Raw genomic sequence first — 18,307 nt, 5'->3', positions numbered from 1 at the left:
TCTAACAGTTAAAATGCCAAATCAGAATGAATGAATGAATGACACTGAATGTTAAATTCAGTTTATGTATTTTTTTTTTCTCACAAGTCAAATTAACTTAATCCATGAATCAGATCAGCAGAGTTATCAGCATAAAACATGAATATCGATTTCTAATCTCAAGACATGTTCAGTATTTCACAAAAATAAATGTTAATGCTGACCTGGAGGTGGCGCTACTCAACCAGTCTACCACCTAAATCAGCACTGGAAAGGTTGCCTGCATTAAAATATGTAAATATTCTCTGCAGTGCAGGGGTCATGTAAGAACATACATTGTAATAAAAACAAAGCATGTTCTCCTTAGCTAAATTAAGTTTTATTGAATACGGTGTTGCAAAAATGCTTAAACAAGTAGGAGTAAAACAGCAAAATACACCTTCAGATAAATATCCATGTGCTTATTTAGTAGTACCATTTCCTCTCCTATAAGTTCCTAGTCTTCTTCCAGAAGACTTTTATTCCAGCTTTGCCAACACTCATTTAGACACTACTGCGTTGTTTTCATCTGCAGCTCTTCTAATTATCAACTATTAAATAAAACAGCTAATCGTCGACTCAGTGACTACAAGGTGGCCGCAAAACAAGCCTAGAGCATAATCTTTTCACCCATGTGCTTTATAGTGAATATTATGTTGTTTTTTTAGCTCTTTTAGTGGCCTGTACTTGTATCGTACACTATGTATGAATGAATTTTCTGCGATTTCCCCATTTTCTTATATTTTTACTGAAAACTTGTGGGCTTTGAACAATTTATGAACGACTCGTCATTATTTCCTGATGTCTCTGTTAATAAACTTCAATCAAACTTCAAACTTGTAAGAAAAACTCACTTCTGCTTTGATCAAAGTGCTCACTTGTGATGGTGATCAATAAATCTCAGTATACCTTTAATCAGCAGCAGCTGACTGACATGATTTTTTTTAATGCTCTAAAGGTTAAATATCAATTATTAAACGCTGCCTTTGAACAAATTAGAAATATGCAGGAAACATGACACATCTTTTGTGTTTTATTTGCAAATGAAGGTTTAACTTTCGTTTGCAATGAGATATTGGCCTGTTCCTAACCTCTGAAAACATGTGTGCATTTAACATTATAAATCTATTGGGGATTCTTTTCACTCTCAGAGGGAGGAAGGTGTTGTCCTGTTGATAACAATGGGCTGCTTCACCATCAGGTGGACTTACTCATAGCGAGAAAGCAGCTCAGCGTGGATCCTGCAGCCCTGAGAGTTATGCTCAATCCAAAGAGAAATAGGAAAATGAAAGGGGAAAAAAAAAAGGTTGATCTTGATTTAATATTTGCTCCTGGACGGGGATCAGTTCCTTACGTCTCATGGCTGAACCTGTGACTTCATTTTCTCTGATTTCATTCTGATGATTTAGGTCCTGTATTTGTTTGATCTTTACATATTTAGCTTTTCATGTTGTCGTCCGTACTGGTTCTGTTTCTCTTTGCTTTCCGTTTGGATACGTCTGATTTTGTTTGATCTTTGGGGCACTTTCATCCTGCTAGATTAGTTATCTAATTTAGTAGTGCTACCACACATCTCTTCTCCTTGTTCACTTGTGATCTGGAAGCAAGTGTTAAAAACATAAAGTCACGCAACTCTGAAAATCTGGCCTTCATGGAAGAGTGGCGAGAAGAAACACATTGCTGAATAGACGGCAACAAGCCACGTAAGCAAACATCTGTTCAAACAACTACTAAGACTTCTCCTTACCATGTTGAAGCAAGGTGGTGGCCGTATCAGGCTGTGGGGATGGTTCTCTTCAGCAGAAATATAAAAACTAATCAGAGATAATAACAAAATGGATGAAACAGACAAACTTGGTTGTCCCACAGTGGGGGGGATCTGTGTAATCAGCAGCAAGTTAAAGGCAAATGGAATCATACATATTCACAAAAAGGACAAAAATATATCTAAGAATAAGAGAGAAAAAAACGGTTTTCAGGAGCGCCCCCTGCACTCCAAAAGGTCTACCTTCATAAACTAGAGTTACGTACAGGAAACTCCAAGAAGAAAACTCACTGGAGGCTGCAAAAAGACTGAGGTGAGTGTTCCTCGTCCCTGAACGTTAAGCCTGAGTTACGGTTAGATCAAATAATATCAATTTATTATCCATGGCACAATGTGATGCTCCCAGAGCTCTCCATCCACTCTGACTGAGCTTTAGCCATTTTTTCATAAGAGAAATATTCAACATAACTCATTCTCTTGTTACAAAGCTGGTAGAGACATAACTCTAAAGGGCTGCAGCTGTAATTGCAGCAAAAAAAAAAATTTCTCATTGGACACAAACACAAATGCATGCAAAAACTAAATATTTACTAATAAGAAAAGAAAAATAAACCCAAATATCCTTAACCTTTTCACTTCATGAATTATGCTCTACTTTGTGCTGATCTAACACATAAAATCCCACTAAAATATAAAGACGTTTGTGATTGTGGCATGCCAGCATATAAAATATTTTTGCAAGGTACTGTGTAAACATTAAATATGGAAAGCACATCGTCTGTGTCTCTAAGGAGCATGGATAGGAGGTTTTTGATTTCAGCGTTTCTCTTCTGCTCTTCACACAGACATTAGTTCTTACACAATTTATAAACATACCAGGGCTAGCAGAAGCATTTTTGGGACAATAAGCAGATTTTTATTTTGATTTGGCTAAAAGGCCAAAGTTTGAGCCAAAATGACGCTAAAGAATACTTGCATCATTCCTAGTAGCCTACAAAGCTACTAGGAATGATGTTAGTAGCCTGAAAAGCTAATAGGAATGATGCTAGCCTGCTAGCATCATTCTAGCTAGGAGCCTAGCTACTAAGAATGATGCTAGTTGGGCAAACACTGAATTTATAGTAAATAGGTTAACAAGTTTAATGTCTTATATTTCTCCAACAGCAGTACGAGATTTACCTATTATATGTGTATCAACTGTAAAAATAATCTAAAACTTTTATGTATCACGCTAGCTTTTTGCTCTTGGAAGCCCCCTGGTGGTGTGGGGGCACTAAGCAGCCGCTGGACTCGCCCTGAGTTGGCCCGGCAGCCCTGAACCTACCTCCACATATCATGCTAATTCTGTCAACAGTCTGGTTTTTTTCCACATCTTCCATCCTTCCAGCTTCTTTTTCTGTGTTGCTGATGCATTACTTTCCCCGTCTCCTGATGGAGCGCGGCGCCTTAGGGGAGCTGCAAGAAGGAGTCCTGGGACAGTGTGGGCGTTTGAAGACATGTATAGTGTCATAACCCTGTGAGATACAGAACCCCACCACCGCCGCCATCCTCTTGCAGAGTGACTCAGCGCGTGAAATGCAAAGGCAGTGGGGGTCAGGAAAAAAATCCCCCTGCCTTCCACCCCGACTCGCAGCATGTGGGAAAGAGAAAACTATCCTATATTTAACCTCCAGGTGTCTGTGTGGTGCGTTCATTTGCGTGTGTCAGGAACTGAGTCACCGGCTGCTGGCTGCTGGATGGGTTATCTATAAGCAAAAAATGAGTCTGGCCGCTCCCTTATGTGGCTGGCCGGGGGACTTTTAGCAATGTGTCAGCGCTTTCAGCACTCTGAACTCAGGCAGCTTGAATATGCCACATATCGTAAAACTTTCCGAGGACACCCGTTCGAGCCATTCCCGTTCGAGCAGAAGCAACAATGCTGAGTCAAATCACTTACTGCTTTTACCCATCAAAGCGCCATAAATGATAGCAGCCTATTAAGGCTGCAGCTCTTTATGAGGGGAATCATATATGTATCGTCTCCATGAAGTCAAAAGGCCTGACTCAGCGCAGACCTCCCAGTGATCTGGTTCTCTTAATAGCGCCCAGACTAAATCCCATGGGACAGGGGACGGATTTTACCTCTTCTCTTCTGCTCAGGATGTCTTTAACCCTCAAGGAGAACTTCTTTTATTATTATTTGTTATTATTATTATTATGTCCAAATGGTATTTTCCTCATTTTCTTTGTGTCTTGTTAGTAACAATGACTGGATGAAAAAAATATGTTCATAAAACACCGATGCAGAATTTCTGTTCAGTGGAAAATGTAAAGGCTGTTTTATAAATGTTTCAAAGGAATCTGGGGAATATTTGATCAGCTCTATAGAATCAGGGTCTTCCCTGTCCGGTCGTCCGTTACAAATGTGAAACTTTGTTGAGATTCTGCTAATGTCAAAAAAATAACATTTTCTCATTCGCATTTTTTGCTGTAAACTGAACAGCGGTTCTCTTAAACACATCAGACTAACTTATTCTACAGTAACAAAAGAGTTTTTTGGTTGTTTTTTGTTTTGTTTTGCAGACACCATTTTTATTGGGAAAGCCTGTTTGTAAAAACATAAATTAGGAATCTCCGTGTGCCGCTAGACAGGAGGGGCTCAGCCAGGTCATAGGACCTGGTAAGCATCGAAGCCGTACAAAAACACCCAATTGAAACTAAACTAAAACATAAACATGGTCGCTGCATGCTCTGAGCGCACAGTCTGTGCGCCTTGAGGCCCCAGAGCCAGCAGAGCGATAAGATTAGAGGAGGTATGTGGGTGTGAAATGGCTGCGGTGTGGGACTTTCTGGATTCACACAATCCACAGTGGCTACAGGCCACGATTTTTTATTGGAGTTTAAGATGATGGTAATTCACAGACACCCAATTCCACCTACACACAATGCCCTACTAAATATTTATGACCCCTGAACTTTTGAACATCCTGCTGCAACCACGCACTTTCATTTATTTCATGAGGCCTGTATGTCATAGACCAACAAAAAGCACTTTATTCTTGTGAGCCAGAATGAAAATGGCATTTGGTTTTACAATTAAGAAAAGAATAGTGGTGGGACTCGATTAAAATTTCTTATCAACTTAATTGCAGGGTCTGCAATTAATTAATCGCATTTTAAACAAAAGAAAAAAAATCAACAAAATAAGGAACGTTATAATTCAAAACGTTTTGAATTTGGCCTCAAAACCTATTAAATTGTGTGTAATTAATTAATTGAAATGAACACGTTTAATTCACAACCCTAGAAAGAATATGTAATATTTTTGTGTGGCATAGTGCGTAGCCTCGTTACTCAGCTGGGGTCTCTTCTGACTTTCTTTCAGGTTTGCCGTGTCCTCTCTATGTCTTGTGGCAAACGTTCAACAGAACCTCTTATGGGTTTCTTTCAACAATGGCTTCCTATCTGTTGCTCTTCCAAAAAAGATCAGTTTTTGAAAGAGCACACCTAACAACTATATGGACAGATTTTCCCCAGATGAGCCGAGCATTTCTGCAGCCTGTGAGAGTTATTGCTTTTCTGCTCGCTAGTCTGAGTTGAACACAGGCTCCCGAAGGCAAACCTGGTTGCACAGACTTCTATTTAAGCGGGATCAAAGTAAAGTCAGCTCAATAGAAACTTTTAGAATTTGGCATTTTTATGCTCCACTAATCCGGAACAAACTTCCAGGAAACAGCGAAACAGCTGAAACACTGAGTTCCTCTAAATCAAGGCTAAACATCCACCTGGTTAGAGTTGCACTTGATTAATAACAGCTGTGACACTGATCAACATATTTGCTGTATACATGCTTGATGATTTTGATGATGGCGTTTGACAAAATGTGATGTTCATTGCTTCTTTTATAACGGGCTGCTACTGCATCATGTTTTAAACTGCCTTGTTGCCTGAAATTGGCTTTACAAATAAACGTGATATGACTAAAAGTGGAATTCCAGCTACGCTTTACGATTGTTCTATCTTATCTATCTTGGGGCGTGCTGTGGTGGCGCAGCGGGTTAGCACGCCCCATGCTTGGAGACCTTAGACCCGCGGACATCGCGGGTTCGACTCCCGGTCCCGACGACCTCTGCCACATGTCCTCCTCATGAATGTGTGGTTGTATCTGGATGAAATGGTGAAAAGTTAAAGACTTAGACTGACTTTATTGTCATTTTGCATGCACAGGGTGTATACAGAACGAAATTTCGTTGCATACGGCTCAGGACAATGTTTTGAGCTTCCAATGTTGTGAGGTTAAAGGGATTTGAGTATTTTTTTCATGACACTGAAAGTGACCCAAACGTGTACAGTATGTACAAAGTGCCAGGGTAAACCAGACAGACGTGCTGCAGCAGCATATTAAAATGCAACAAGCAACAACAGCGAGGTTTTCGTTTTCTTTCTTTTTTTTGTCTCAAATGTTGCAAATAAAGAAAGTAAGGCTAAAGTTTGTGTCAAGAGTCCAGTGTAACCTTGAGGTTGATGACAGCAGACAAAGTGAAACCCAGAACTTCCAGTGGGCCCATTAAAAGTCCAGAGTTCTGACAGAGTCACCTTTGTTTCATAATTAATGCAAACGTGATAACCGTGACACTGACTGCTGGGCGAGCTGTTCATCAGCGTCTACGACAAGTAAAAATGAACGCTGCCATTCATCTGTGCAGAGAGCTAATGGACCCCGTCAGACTGCATTACTGAGCACAACACTGGGGACCTTTGTGCCAGACTGATAAAAGCGGAGAGCACGGCAAATTTATGACACCAACACAGAATAGTCGGAGTGTTGCGGCTTTAATTGTTGGCCACACAGGAGGAACTGCTACTTATTATAGGCTAATGCAACAAGAGCGCGGTTGCCATAGCAGCTGTGTTAACAGATTTAGGCGAACATCAATTAATTTTACATCTGTCAGCAAGTAATAAAGCATTTTCTGTCTCCTGTAATGAAAAGTTAATGCCTCTCAAACATTTTTGATGTTTTGCCACATCATAAATACTATGTTTATGCATATTTTATTGAGATTTGATGTAAGCGACTACATAAAACTGTCAGATTGTGTAGAAAGAAACGCCTGAAAGTGAAGGTCGCTGTTGTTTTCAGGCCTCTGTACTCTGATGCTGTCATAATAAAGAAATTAAATGACTTCAGAAGACACCTAATTAGTAAATTGAGTTGACTTGTGTGTAATATGATGTTAGTATAAGTACTGTGAAAGCCTCAGAAGTTTGTTAGAGCAGTGTTTCTCAAAGTGGGGGCCAAGCCATCCCGTGAGGCCGCCAGGAGGCGATAGGGTGGCCTCAGAAAGATCGGTGGAAGACGAAAGGGGAAAAACAGCAAAAAAAATTAAATTGAGTCTAATAAAGTATTTAAGTAAAAAAAAAAAAACTTATTGAAATGCTATTTGCCAATCTCATTTTTCTAAATGGCTGATTTGTCCAATTTATCAAGCTGCTCTGTTCCTGAAACTAGCTTGGTAAGCACAAAATGCAAACATTTCTGTCAATAAAAAACCCCCAACAAAAACTGAAAGAAAAAAAACCCTAAAAAATCATGGCCAACTACAATCAGAATATATGAATCAGTATTTATGCTAAAGAAAATGTCATAATTATTGGATAATGAATAAATGTGAGAATAAAATTGTAAAAGCAGATACTTGTTTACATATTTTGCAGCATTGCCGGTGGGTTTGCAGAGGGACTGAAGGTAATCTTGTTTTGGGGAGCCAGGGCATGGAGAAGTTTGGGAACCCCTGTGTTAGAGGACATTTCTGAACAATCTAATTAAGTACTTTTCTTTATGTCATCCGAAAATAGAAACATACAAACCCAAAAGACATGTCTGTCCACCTAACCTGAGAGACTCAGTGTGTCTCTGGAGGAGGTCCAGGGACTGCTGTGTGTCAAAGGAAAGTGGGTTAATCTAAAAACAGGACAATCGTGACAGGAAACCTTTCAGATGATGACGGAAGACCTGGAACCGTGGCAGAGGTTCACCTTCCAGCTGGACAAGCACCTGACACGCGGAGACAGAAATACAGAGGAGTGGTTTAAAACCAAACACACACAAAAAAACCCACCTTCTTCAAATCAAACTAAATTGGCGTCAAGTGTTTGTGCTGCGTTTGTGGTGCCGTCATTTTTAGAATGTTGATAAAAGTTTCCGGAGGTCATGTAAGGTCAACATGAATTCCTCCCACGTTTTTAAAATCAAATATATTTGGTTTTAATCAACTGTGCTACATTAGTCCTGGTTTGTGCTGCTAACATATTCCAGCACAAACGCTTACTGACAATTTTGTTTGATTTGGGTGATGTGGAAGGGCGGGTTGATCTCTGGACCTTTGGACTTTTGGTAGCGTCTTTAAAACAAAAGCAGCACAAATGAAACATTTTGCAGCACAAACATTTGACACCAATTTTGTTTGATTTGAAGACGACGGGGAGGTCAACTTCAACCCCGGTCGTCAAAACTGATGTTCATACGTAGTTGCTCTCCATCCAATCTGACTAAGCTTGAGGCCGTTTCCAAGGAGAGCTATTGTACTCCAAAGCGTGGCTCAACAAAGTATTGACTCAAGCGAGGTTAATACAAATTCGCACAAGTCCTTGTTGAAAACCAGGTGCGGTTTTCCCTTTGGCATCTTAGTTTTTGTGCTGATCTGAAGGTTGCTCCTTGATGGATGGGCACCAAGAACGAGGAAAAAAGATTGAAAAAGGGAGAATTTACTCCATGCGCATTACTCAGATGAAAGCAACACTTGGCGACGGGACGAAGATCAGTTCGGAAAGATTTGATGAGGGCAAATTGTAAGAGAACGATACGGAGAGGAGCAGAAAAGAACAGAACGTACTTCTTTGTTGTTTTATTTTCACTGTGACAATTTTAATGGAATACAGAACTGTTTTATTTATTCCTTCGTTCTACCTCTTCATAAAAAGAGGCTTTTCTTGTTCTATTTATCTAGATGTTTCTATGGGTTGGATTTAGGTGACTAAAAAATCCCAACGCCCTTATTTATGTAGTTTTTATCGTCCTTATGCTAAAAGTTCTGCATCTTTATTCTGCTTCCCAGGCCCTGCAGGGAGAAAACTGTGATTAAAAGCAATTATTGCTGGTATTGTCAGTAAAAAGCAATGAGGTAAAACAACTGCTGGTGAAGTCATCGAAAACTGGCCTCAGAAGAAGGGAGTCGTCTGCGGCAGCGGCGAACTCTCAGAGTCACTGTCCAGAGAATATTGATTGCTTATTTGATTACAAGCAAAACCTACGATCAGGTTTCCCTAATCCAGGCAGACTAGAGGAGGAAATACAACGCTCCGCTTGTGCTGAATCCGACGTCACAATGCTCACAGAATTAGATCACGCGTTTGCTGCACTAGGCTTTGTTTGGGTTGATCACAAACAGGAACACAAACAGACAGGACGGGCTGAAATGCGGGAATTTAGACCTCAAAAGACTTTACACAAGTTGGTTCTCATCGGTCCAGTCTGGCTTTACGAAGGTCAGTGACTGTAAACCCCAGCAGAGCCACAAAAGTCCAAACCCTCACTTCATATTAAACTCGAGCTAGTTTTTGTAAAGATACGCAGCCCGGTTTCTGTAGCCACAAAATGACTGATGCTACTGCACCATTACATTGCAAAAAAAAAAAAAAAAAAGTCTGCAGAGTGTTGTAATTAATCTGTTTGCGTTCTGTAGAGCCACTTTGTGAGCCGTCTGTCATTCTTGGATGATATCCAAGGGAAGATCTTTGGTGTAAAATTAACCTGTTGTTCAAGGGGACCGCTATTTAAAGCGGGGAGATAGATTTATGGTTATGTTCCTTTTAGTGCTGCAGACGCATGGCTCTCTTGGGTGATGCTGAGCTAATGGGAATCAAGCTTCTGCTCTAATGAAGGTCCATTACATACCCACACAGCAAGAACTATTCATTTTTTATGAGACGTGCAGAGCTATTGGCGCCTCTTATCGGAGGCATTTGCTATCACTGGTGATACGTGGACCTGTAGCGAGAGGGCAGCCAGATCCAGGGGACCGGTTCAAAGTAAGCAAGAGTTGTAGGTATGAAGTTCCTCGCAAGAGATTTCATATTTTCATATTTTTGTTCCCTCCAAAGAAAGCTGGAGTACCTGGAAAGTACCATGCAGCCCATTTTTTACAATTACAACCAGAGACTTCAATTAGTTTATTTGGATTTTTTTTTTTTAAATGCATAAGATTTTATGTTTTTTTTTTTTTTTTTTTTGTTAGTTTTTACACGTTCTGAGATTGAAATATGTGCTCATTCTTCAGAAGTCGCTCTAACTGGACTGCCCTGCATTTAGCTCCATCAATCTTCTCATCATCTCTGAGCAACTTCCCTATAAACCTTCTGGGGAAAAAAAAAAAGAAAAAGAAAACACTCCCTCCCTCCCACCACCAAGTTTTCCACACAGTGTAGACAACTGAGTTCAACTTTGTTTTCATCTGCAGAGCACCTTCTTCAACATGCAGCAAACTGCAAGCATGATTACCCACGGCGTTCTATAAGCAAGATTTCTCTTCTCCACATAATTTGTGGAATGGGCTACTAATCGTTTTCCTCTTGACGGATCTGCGGAGCTCTCGTTGCCCCGCCTGTGGCTTCTAGATATCTTGGTTGATTTGAAGTTGTGACACACTCCTCCCAACTTCTAACAATGCTCTGTGAAATGTCCAAAACTTAGAATACTGTAGAATTAGCTTTTTCTAAAAGATGTAAGGTTTTCAAACAAGCCCCTGGAGACCTTCACAGAACAGATGTGCTTTGCACCGAAATTGCATGCATGCCACTTTATTAGGTGTATATATACACGGGATGTAACCGCATCAGAAGATAGGAGGCCGAGTAGAAAATGTGAACTTTACTTTCCAGATTTTTAGTTGTAAAACAAAAAGAAGCCATTTATATGAGTTATGTACTACTTTGTGTTGGTTTGTTATATAAAATCCCAATAAAATGCATCCGTTTGCAGAAAACGATAGATGTTTATTGTAAAGGCTGTAAAACATCATCTGAATTAGCAATTTTTTTTTATTACAATAAATCTAACATTATAGTCTAATAATTATCATTTGCTATCTATGAATGTGCTTTTGTGTAGAGGTGTGCAATAATGCATATTTTGTATCAATCTGATTTTAAATAATTACAGGGTCAGTATCTACAGCAATACCAACATATCGTCAAACTTCTGTACATGTACATGATGAAGAGAGTCAATGGAAAAACGAAACAAATTTGTGTGCATTGTTTTCTAAAATAAAAAAAGTGTCAAAATAAATAAGTAAATAAAAATATCTGAGAGTGAATCAGTTGAGAAACTACAAAACAAAGATGAAGTATCGTTCCTTTCACGCCAGTGTCACCGCGATACTCATACCGACTTGGTTTCGATATTATTGATACTTTTGTTTAGTTGTCACTATAGTTGCTGGTTGTCCACATGAATAAAACGGGATTCTGATTCTATTAGGTCATAAAAAATGTATCTAATTAAAGGGAAGCGATATTATGAATAAACTTCACTTGAGTGAGGACACACAGGGAGCCTAATAGTAAGTATTCACGTGGTAATAATGATGTAAGATCATTCATCCTGCTCTCTGATGCTGCCCCACTCGCTTCGTGTGCACCACAGCAGACAGGTTGTCTGCAACGGAGGGGGGGGGGAGTACGTGGGGTGGGGGGTGTTGCAGCTGCTGTCCCACTCGGCGCTGCGGAGCCCGTGTTAACTCATCATCTGGGTTCCGACTGGGAAGACTTAAAAAGAGAAAGAAAGAAAAAAGGACCAGACTTGTCAACACCTGAGAGGATCGAGCGAAGGTAAGACGCAGCGCAGAGATGAAGCCCCGTCTTCTGGGCGGCGGCAGGACAACCAGGAGACTTTTGTCGGCTTGCCTCATCTCGGCGTGCCAAGCCCTGCACAGCTGCGGGGGAGTCAAGTGCGTGGATGGCCACCAGTGCTGCCTGCTGCCCGTCCCCGGGAACGGCAGCTCCGGCTCCGCGGAGAGCTGCTGCAAGCTCCCCATCCATGTCTTCTTCGACAACGTCGGCTGGTTCACGCGGAAGCTGTCGGGCATCTTGATCCTGCTGCTGCTCTTCGCCATGGGCTACTTCATCCAGAGGATCATCTGCCCGCGGCCCCGCCACCGGAACCAGAACCAGGAGCACGCCGAGGAGCCTTCCCTCTTCCACGGACCCACGTCGGCGTCCCAGGATCTCCTCCTGGAGCCCTACCCGGAGTGCACCCTGGGGGACTTCGCCTCCCCGAACCTGCCGGCCTACGACGAGGTCAAGTACCTGCCCACGTACGAGGAGAGCATGCAGGAGATGCACCGGGACCGGGACCGCTCCGACGATGACCTGTTGTCCGGAGCGGAACCGGCGGCGACGGCGTCCGGAGAGCAGGGGCGGGATGTTCTGGGAGTGAGCCCCGCAAGGACAGCTCGGAACTCGGTGTGAAAAGAGAGCAGGAACCGGACAATGAACTGCCTGATAGTATTGCTAATTTATTATTATATTATTATCATCATCATCATCATCGTGAGGGGGGTGAAGGAGGTTTCGCAGAGATACAAACTCAAGTGCAATTATAATCCTGATTGTAAAGAATAAAGGAGGCTGAGAATGTAAACGTGTTTTGGAAGATAAAACGTGTCTGCTCGCCTTTTTGTATGCAAATGCCGCCTCGGCAGGGGGGATTAGAGAGGCGCCTTGAACCGGTGCTCATTGTGTTGACGGGACAGCTAATTTGGTTGCGGGACAATCACATTAGGTTTTCGCGGCACCATGAAAACTTTCTCGAAAATGTGACCTTTTATTTCCATACATTCTGAATATTTAGGGGTTCGGGGGTTTGCGACCACATGGGGGAAAAAAACACTTTCTCCTCAAAGTTGAATGTGGACGGACTAAAGTGAGGGATTCATCTGCATCTGGGATACTTTCAGTTAAATGATATCTTATCAGCATGAAAGCAATAGTCCGTTCATTTTCACATGGTAGCCCATAGATAAGCGCTTTATGGGTAATCTGAACCGTGTTTCATGTGTTTGCTGACAGATAAGCCGCGACAATATATATAGATTTTTTTTTATTTAAAAAAAGCTCAAATATAGCAGCATTTTGTAGCCTGGAGTTGCATGAATTCAGGGGGCGGCAGATGTTGCAGCCTGCAGGCTGATAGGTGCATGTTGGCAGGAAATGTGAAAATGGGTGGCAAGAAATGCTGCAATCAGATCTAATGTAGGGAGCATTTTAATAAGTTAGAATATCGTGTAAAAGTTCACTTCAGTCTTTCAAATAGGTCTCAATTATGTGTTAAATAGATTCATTACATACAGCATATTTCACGTAATCTTTATTGTTATGAGCTAGAATACTAAAAGCTTAAAGTTGAGTTTCTGAGAAAATGTAAAAAAGGTGTTTTAACACGTTTTATTATAAAAATCTTGGCGAAGACTCGTCTCCTCACGGAGGGTTAGACTCAAGAGGTTGTTGTTGATGAAGTTGCCTGGTCACAGGTTGTTTCGTCCTGTTTTATTAGTAACATTTGCTGATGACCTGAAACCAGCCATCGAAGCGACCCGGGCTTACATGACGCTTCAACCGCAGACCGATCACCTCCATGGCACGCTGCACTGATGCAGTAATTCAAACAAGTATTGAGTGCAGGATATTTTACATGGGCATCATTTTCAGTTGCAACCTTTACAGTACAGACCAAACGTTTGGACACACAGTTGTGTCCAAACGTTTGGTCTGTACTGTATATCTAAAAAAAAAAAAAGAATCAGTCTTAAACAACTAAACTTTCCAAAGAGCAGAATATTTTAAGAGCTGTAAACCTCAAACATCTAAATGACAATAAATTGGACCTTAAAAAATATCCTTTGTTTATTAATGTCTAAACTATATGACTTTTCCCATTTAAATTTTATTACTGGTGTTTAAAAAAACAACTTTTAAATCATATTCTAATTTATTGAAATGCACATTCACATTGCTCGGGAAGCCGACAGAAATTAAACTCCATTGTTCTGCAAATCTGAGTGAGGATGCAAGCAAAGAAAATCTCCATATGGACCTGCATGCTGATCACCACCGGCAACTGTCTTAACACCGTGGTTAGTCCAACATTCAAGCAATGCAGGAATCATTACATCAAACCAGCCAGACAATTTTGAAAAGGGACTCAAACTTGCATTAGATGTATTTGTCACCTATAAAGCAGCAAGTCAGGGTTAGTTTTTGTTTTATTATCTTGGTTTTCAATCAAGATTAAATATACCCTCCTTAACATAAACAAGCTTTCCCTCCGACATGCAGCTGATGACATCACATAAGATAACTGATTATCTATTCAAACATCTCCTTCTTGCTTGATTTTTATTTTTAGTTGCGTGTTTCGTATGTTAGTCTTTGTTCCTTCCTGATCATTTATAAGTCCAATTGTTGTTTCCTGCAGAACTGCTGCATCACGCACTACTTCCATCGCAAATTATTACCAGTCAGAAACTTGGCTGTCACATGACTGTTAAAGTGGTAGAGGTAAAGAGGGTTTGGTATGCAAACAACAATAATACCATTAAAAAAAAAATGTCTTTAATCTTTTTTTCCCTCCCAACTTTAATGCGACAGATATTCGTTACAATTCAACTAAGAAGAAACACATTTGTTAGTGGGAAGTTTTGGCACTACTGTGCTGTATTGAATGTTGAAGTGAAAGGAAAAGGGGTGGAGATGCAGCAGATGCCCCAGCATTCTCTTTTCCTTCGTCAAAATCCATCAGCATGTGATTTTTTTCCCACTGCAATACACAAAAGCTCCACCAACACACCTCTTGCCCCGCCGCTCTCTTCAGGCAATCGCTCTCGTTTTCTATCAGCCTTGTGTCTGAACTCATTCCAGAACCTTCATTTTCTCCCAGTGAACAACCAATTCTACTGACCACTTAAATGTACACTTGCACTCACTAATGACGCCGAAAACGCGAAACCTCTTCACCTTCAGCTTTCTAGCAGAAAACCAGTCAAAATGTAACAGCTATCGAGAACGATGAGACAATTTCACCTCAACAAATCCCACACTTCCAAGCAAAGAAAGGCAGCTCCAGATCATGATGCTGCTGCCGCCGTGTTTCACTGTGGTTATGGCGTTCTTGTCATGGTGTATGAGCCACGCACAATGTTTGAGAATGTTTCAGCCAGCTTTGACTGTTTTCTTTGGAAACGAAAGGCTTTTGGTTTTGAACACTATTTCAAACACAGGACAATGTTATCACAATTAAGTCTCAGCCAGTGCATCCAAAAGGTCCTGCAGCTTTTTCAGTGTCGCTGTCGGCCTCTAGCAGCCCTTCTCTACCAGTTTGTCTTTTTGTAATGCCACTATTGTTGCATATTTTCTCTCATTACTAATGATTGTTTTTACTGTGCCGCCATATGCCGCATTAATGCAATGGGAAACGTTTTTATTATGTCCTTCCCCTGACTGATACGTTTAGACAGTAGGACCATTTTGCTCCTTTGGCACCTCTCTGCAAACTTCGGCTTTTGGCTGAAGGATTCGAACGATTGAACAGCGGAAAAAGGCGTGTAAGCACTGAATGTAAAAACTGAACCAAAGTGTGATGGAACAGAGTGTGTACCGAAGGGTCTGCGCATTTTCACAGCTTTCCTCTTTGCTTGACATTTTCCCATCTAACAGAATTGCTTGTTTGACGTACACAGGTTGAAATTTTCACCTCAAAACTGAAAACATATTGGGGGCGGGGGGGTAAAGTTATTACGGCCTCATTTTTACAAAAACATCGCAATTTCACAAGGTTGTGTAAACCTTCGGCATGCACCGTATAATGAGCCCTGTTTTACCAGGACAACCCGAATCATTTCCCTCACTGGGAAGAAGTAGGAAAATGTCTTTGCTCAGCAGTCAGAGAGAGAGAAGATGCTTGGTAAGCTAAAATAGTTTGAGTCCGGACTGCATCAAGGAACTATTATAGAAAATATGGTCAATATTTGAGATGACGCAAGTCAAATACCTTGAAAACTAACTTGGCGAGTTGTGAAATTGCATGGAAACTAATCAGACATAATTAGTTTACATGAATTTTAACAGATTTGTCCTGAAGATGATCACCATCATCACCATTTGCTTCAGCTTCACGCTCTGTCTTGGTTTTGGGGGTCATCAGGGTCAAACTCTGGCTCAGAGACATATATGGTCGAATTCCTTACACACTGAATGCTTCAGAAACATTTAATTATGAAAAAGATAACTTAAAAAAAAAAGAACACTCCACTGTATAGTGAATTTTAAAGCTACGTGGAAAGACAACTTGCCAATCAGGTATCATGATGGATGCTTTGAAACGCTTTATGTTTGAAGAAGAGGAACCAGAACATGCGTTTCTTTTCTGTTTTTTTTTAAGCAAAAGAAGGATGTTTTCTAAACAATGTTTTCATTTCTGTTACAATGAGAAATACATGTTAAAAATTCATTTTCTCTCAAATTATACAGTAGCGATGAACATACGTCAAGCTGCTGTGAGAATCATATTATTTTGCAGCTTTTAAAAGCTTGTGTTGTCCAGGGTGAATGAATGTATGCAAAACATGCCAATGACTTTTAAAACTGAGTATACACTGGTTTGAATACATTTTCTGTAATTCATGCAAAGTCAAAATTGCACATAGAGCCTCAAACGTATCCAACAAGCTCACTAATGTGTGGTCAAATGTCTCTCATCACATTTAGCCACATAGTTCAAGAGATGAGGTCAGAATGCCCAGGGCGGCCATCTTCTTTGACAAGCGAGTTTTACAACTTCTAATTATTTGGTTTTTGATTTCAGGTCAACTCATAGAAGGAATGGTTGAAATAAAAGCCTTTTTAAAAAAAAAAAAAAAAAAAGATAATTTTGTCATTTGTAATTCCTTTGTAAGAAAAGAAAGTGAAAGGGGAAAAATTTATAAAAATTGGAAATTGAATTTAGCATACAGAAAAAAAAAAACAACTGAGATTTTGTGTTTAAGCCATAATATTCCAGCTTTAAAGAAAATGTTATTTTAGGTATTTCTGACTGGAATTGCCCAATAACCAGCCAGGTTTACACCAGATGACTGCTGACACCCGCAAAAAGAAAAGTGTAGCATCTCTAAAGGCTAAAGGACATTTATCCAAATGCGGCAAACGCAGTCTGCATGTATAGATTTGACCCTGCGGTATAAGAGAAAACCCACAATACAGTCAGACATCTTCAATGAAGATGTATAATCATCCCACTGCAAATCTAGAATCTTTCAAATGCGTTCTGAGAAGTACATTTATGCTTGTATAGTGCATTTCATTGATATTTTCAGACATCAAGGCAAACGTGGAGCTTCTCTGACCGACTCTGCGGAAACTAAGAGGCTGGAGTGATTGCCGTTCGCTTCTGTAACCCAACACTGCGATGGCCGAGCTGATAGTGATCACTGACGGCTCTCCTTCTCCGGCCCGGAGGAGGCTGACATTTAAAAGCATTCAAACCGAGCAGCGAAAGCCGACTGCAGGGGTACAGGAGGCGCGATACATGAAACGCAACTCAGCTCTGTCTGGACCACAGTGTGTCAGCTCCGGTTTCTAGGACGTTATGATAAAGATGCTTTATGTTTCCCCAGAAAAAACACAACAACGCTGGTTGTTTTTCAGTTTTCTTCGAAGGCAGCCGTCACCAATCAAAACGATCTGTAATATTTTTGCAGAAACAAACAGAACGAGAGAAAAAGAAACAGTTCTTATGGAACATATGCAGCACACAAATCATGTTTGGTTATTTTTCTATAATCCATTTACTCCATTGCTTACTGGACAAAAGAACAGAAAAGGTCAAATCAATGACGCTTGTTCTCCTCATAAATTTTACATGAGATCCCAGCAGCATCTCTTGACTGAGTAGTGTGTGAGCACTAGTTTAAAAATAATCAAATAATCTTCACTCTTGTGAAGACGAGGCCCATCGTTCAGATCGTAGCGCAGAATTTGGTTCTAAATATATAGATTTTAAAAAAACCATGCATGCATATTTTTTGTAACAAATATTGGTTAGGAAAAATTTGCAATAATGATTTGTTGTCTGGCCATTCTCTGAATACTGCTACTTAAGATATTCAAGTCTTTAGTTATAAATCTTAGTATAAATATCTTTAATAGCTTTATATGTTTAATATTTAATGTCAAAGCTTGCTCTGTAACTGTTTTATCTAGATCGATAGCTTTAAAACATCAGCAGACGGAAGTAGGTGACTGAGAGGCAGAGATAAGGCCCAAAACTGGAAACGTCTCGGATTTCTGAAAGGAGTTATATGGCAAGCAGTCAGCTCACATAACAGCAGTGTAGGACGCATGATAGGAATTCAAAGCGAAGTATTTCTGTTGAGGTGCAAGGCACTATAGAAAATGATAACATGGTGTTTCTGTAGGTTACGGTCCGTCTTG

General features: G+C 40.5%; 1 protein-coding gene across 1 annotated transcript; it reads left to right on the top strand.

The window, feature by feature from the left end:
• Positions 1 to 11,507: 11,507 nt before the first annotated feature.
• c15h3orf80 (chromosome 15 C3orf80 homolog) lies at positions 11,508 to 13,199 on the top strand. The gene has a single exon (XM_027999636.1). The coding sequence runs from the start codon at positions 11,672 to 11,674 to the stop codon at positions 12,290 to 12,292; it is 621 nt and encodes a 206-aa protein (XP_027855437.1). The 5' UTR covers positions 11,508 to 11,671; the 3' UTR covers positions 12,293 to 13,199.
• Positions 13,200 to 18,307: the final 5,108 nt, after the last annotated feature.

The sequence above is a fragment of the Xiphophorus couchianus genome, chromosome 18 (assembly GCF_001444195.1).
Source record: "Xiphophorus couchianus chromosome 18, X_couchianus-1.0, whole genome shotgun sequence".
In the NCBI taxonomy this organism is placed as follows: domain Eukaryota; kingdom Metazoa; phylum Chordata; class Actinopteri; order Cyprinodontiformes; family Poeciliidae; genus Xiphophorus; species Xiphophorus couchianus.
The sequence above is the reverse complement of the archived record's forward strand: the minus strand, read 5'-3'. Positions and strand labels throughout refer to the sequence as shown.

Coding starts and splice junctions, on each gene's coding strand:
- c15h3orf80 (XM_027999636.1), top strand. CDS start 11,672: ATGAAGCCCCGTCTTCTGGGCGGCGGCAGGACAACCAGGAGACTTTTG.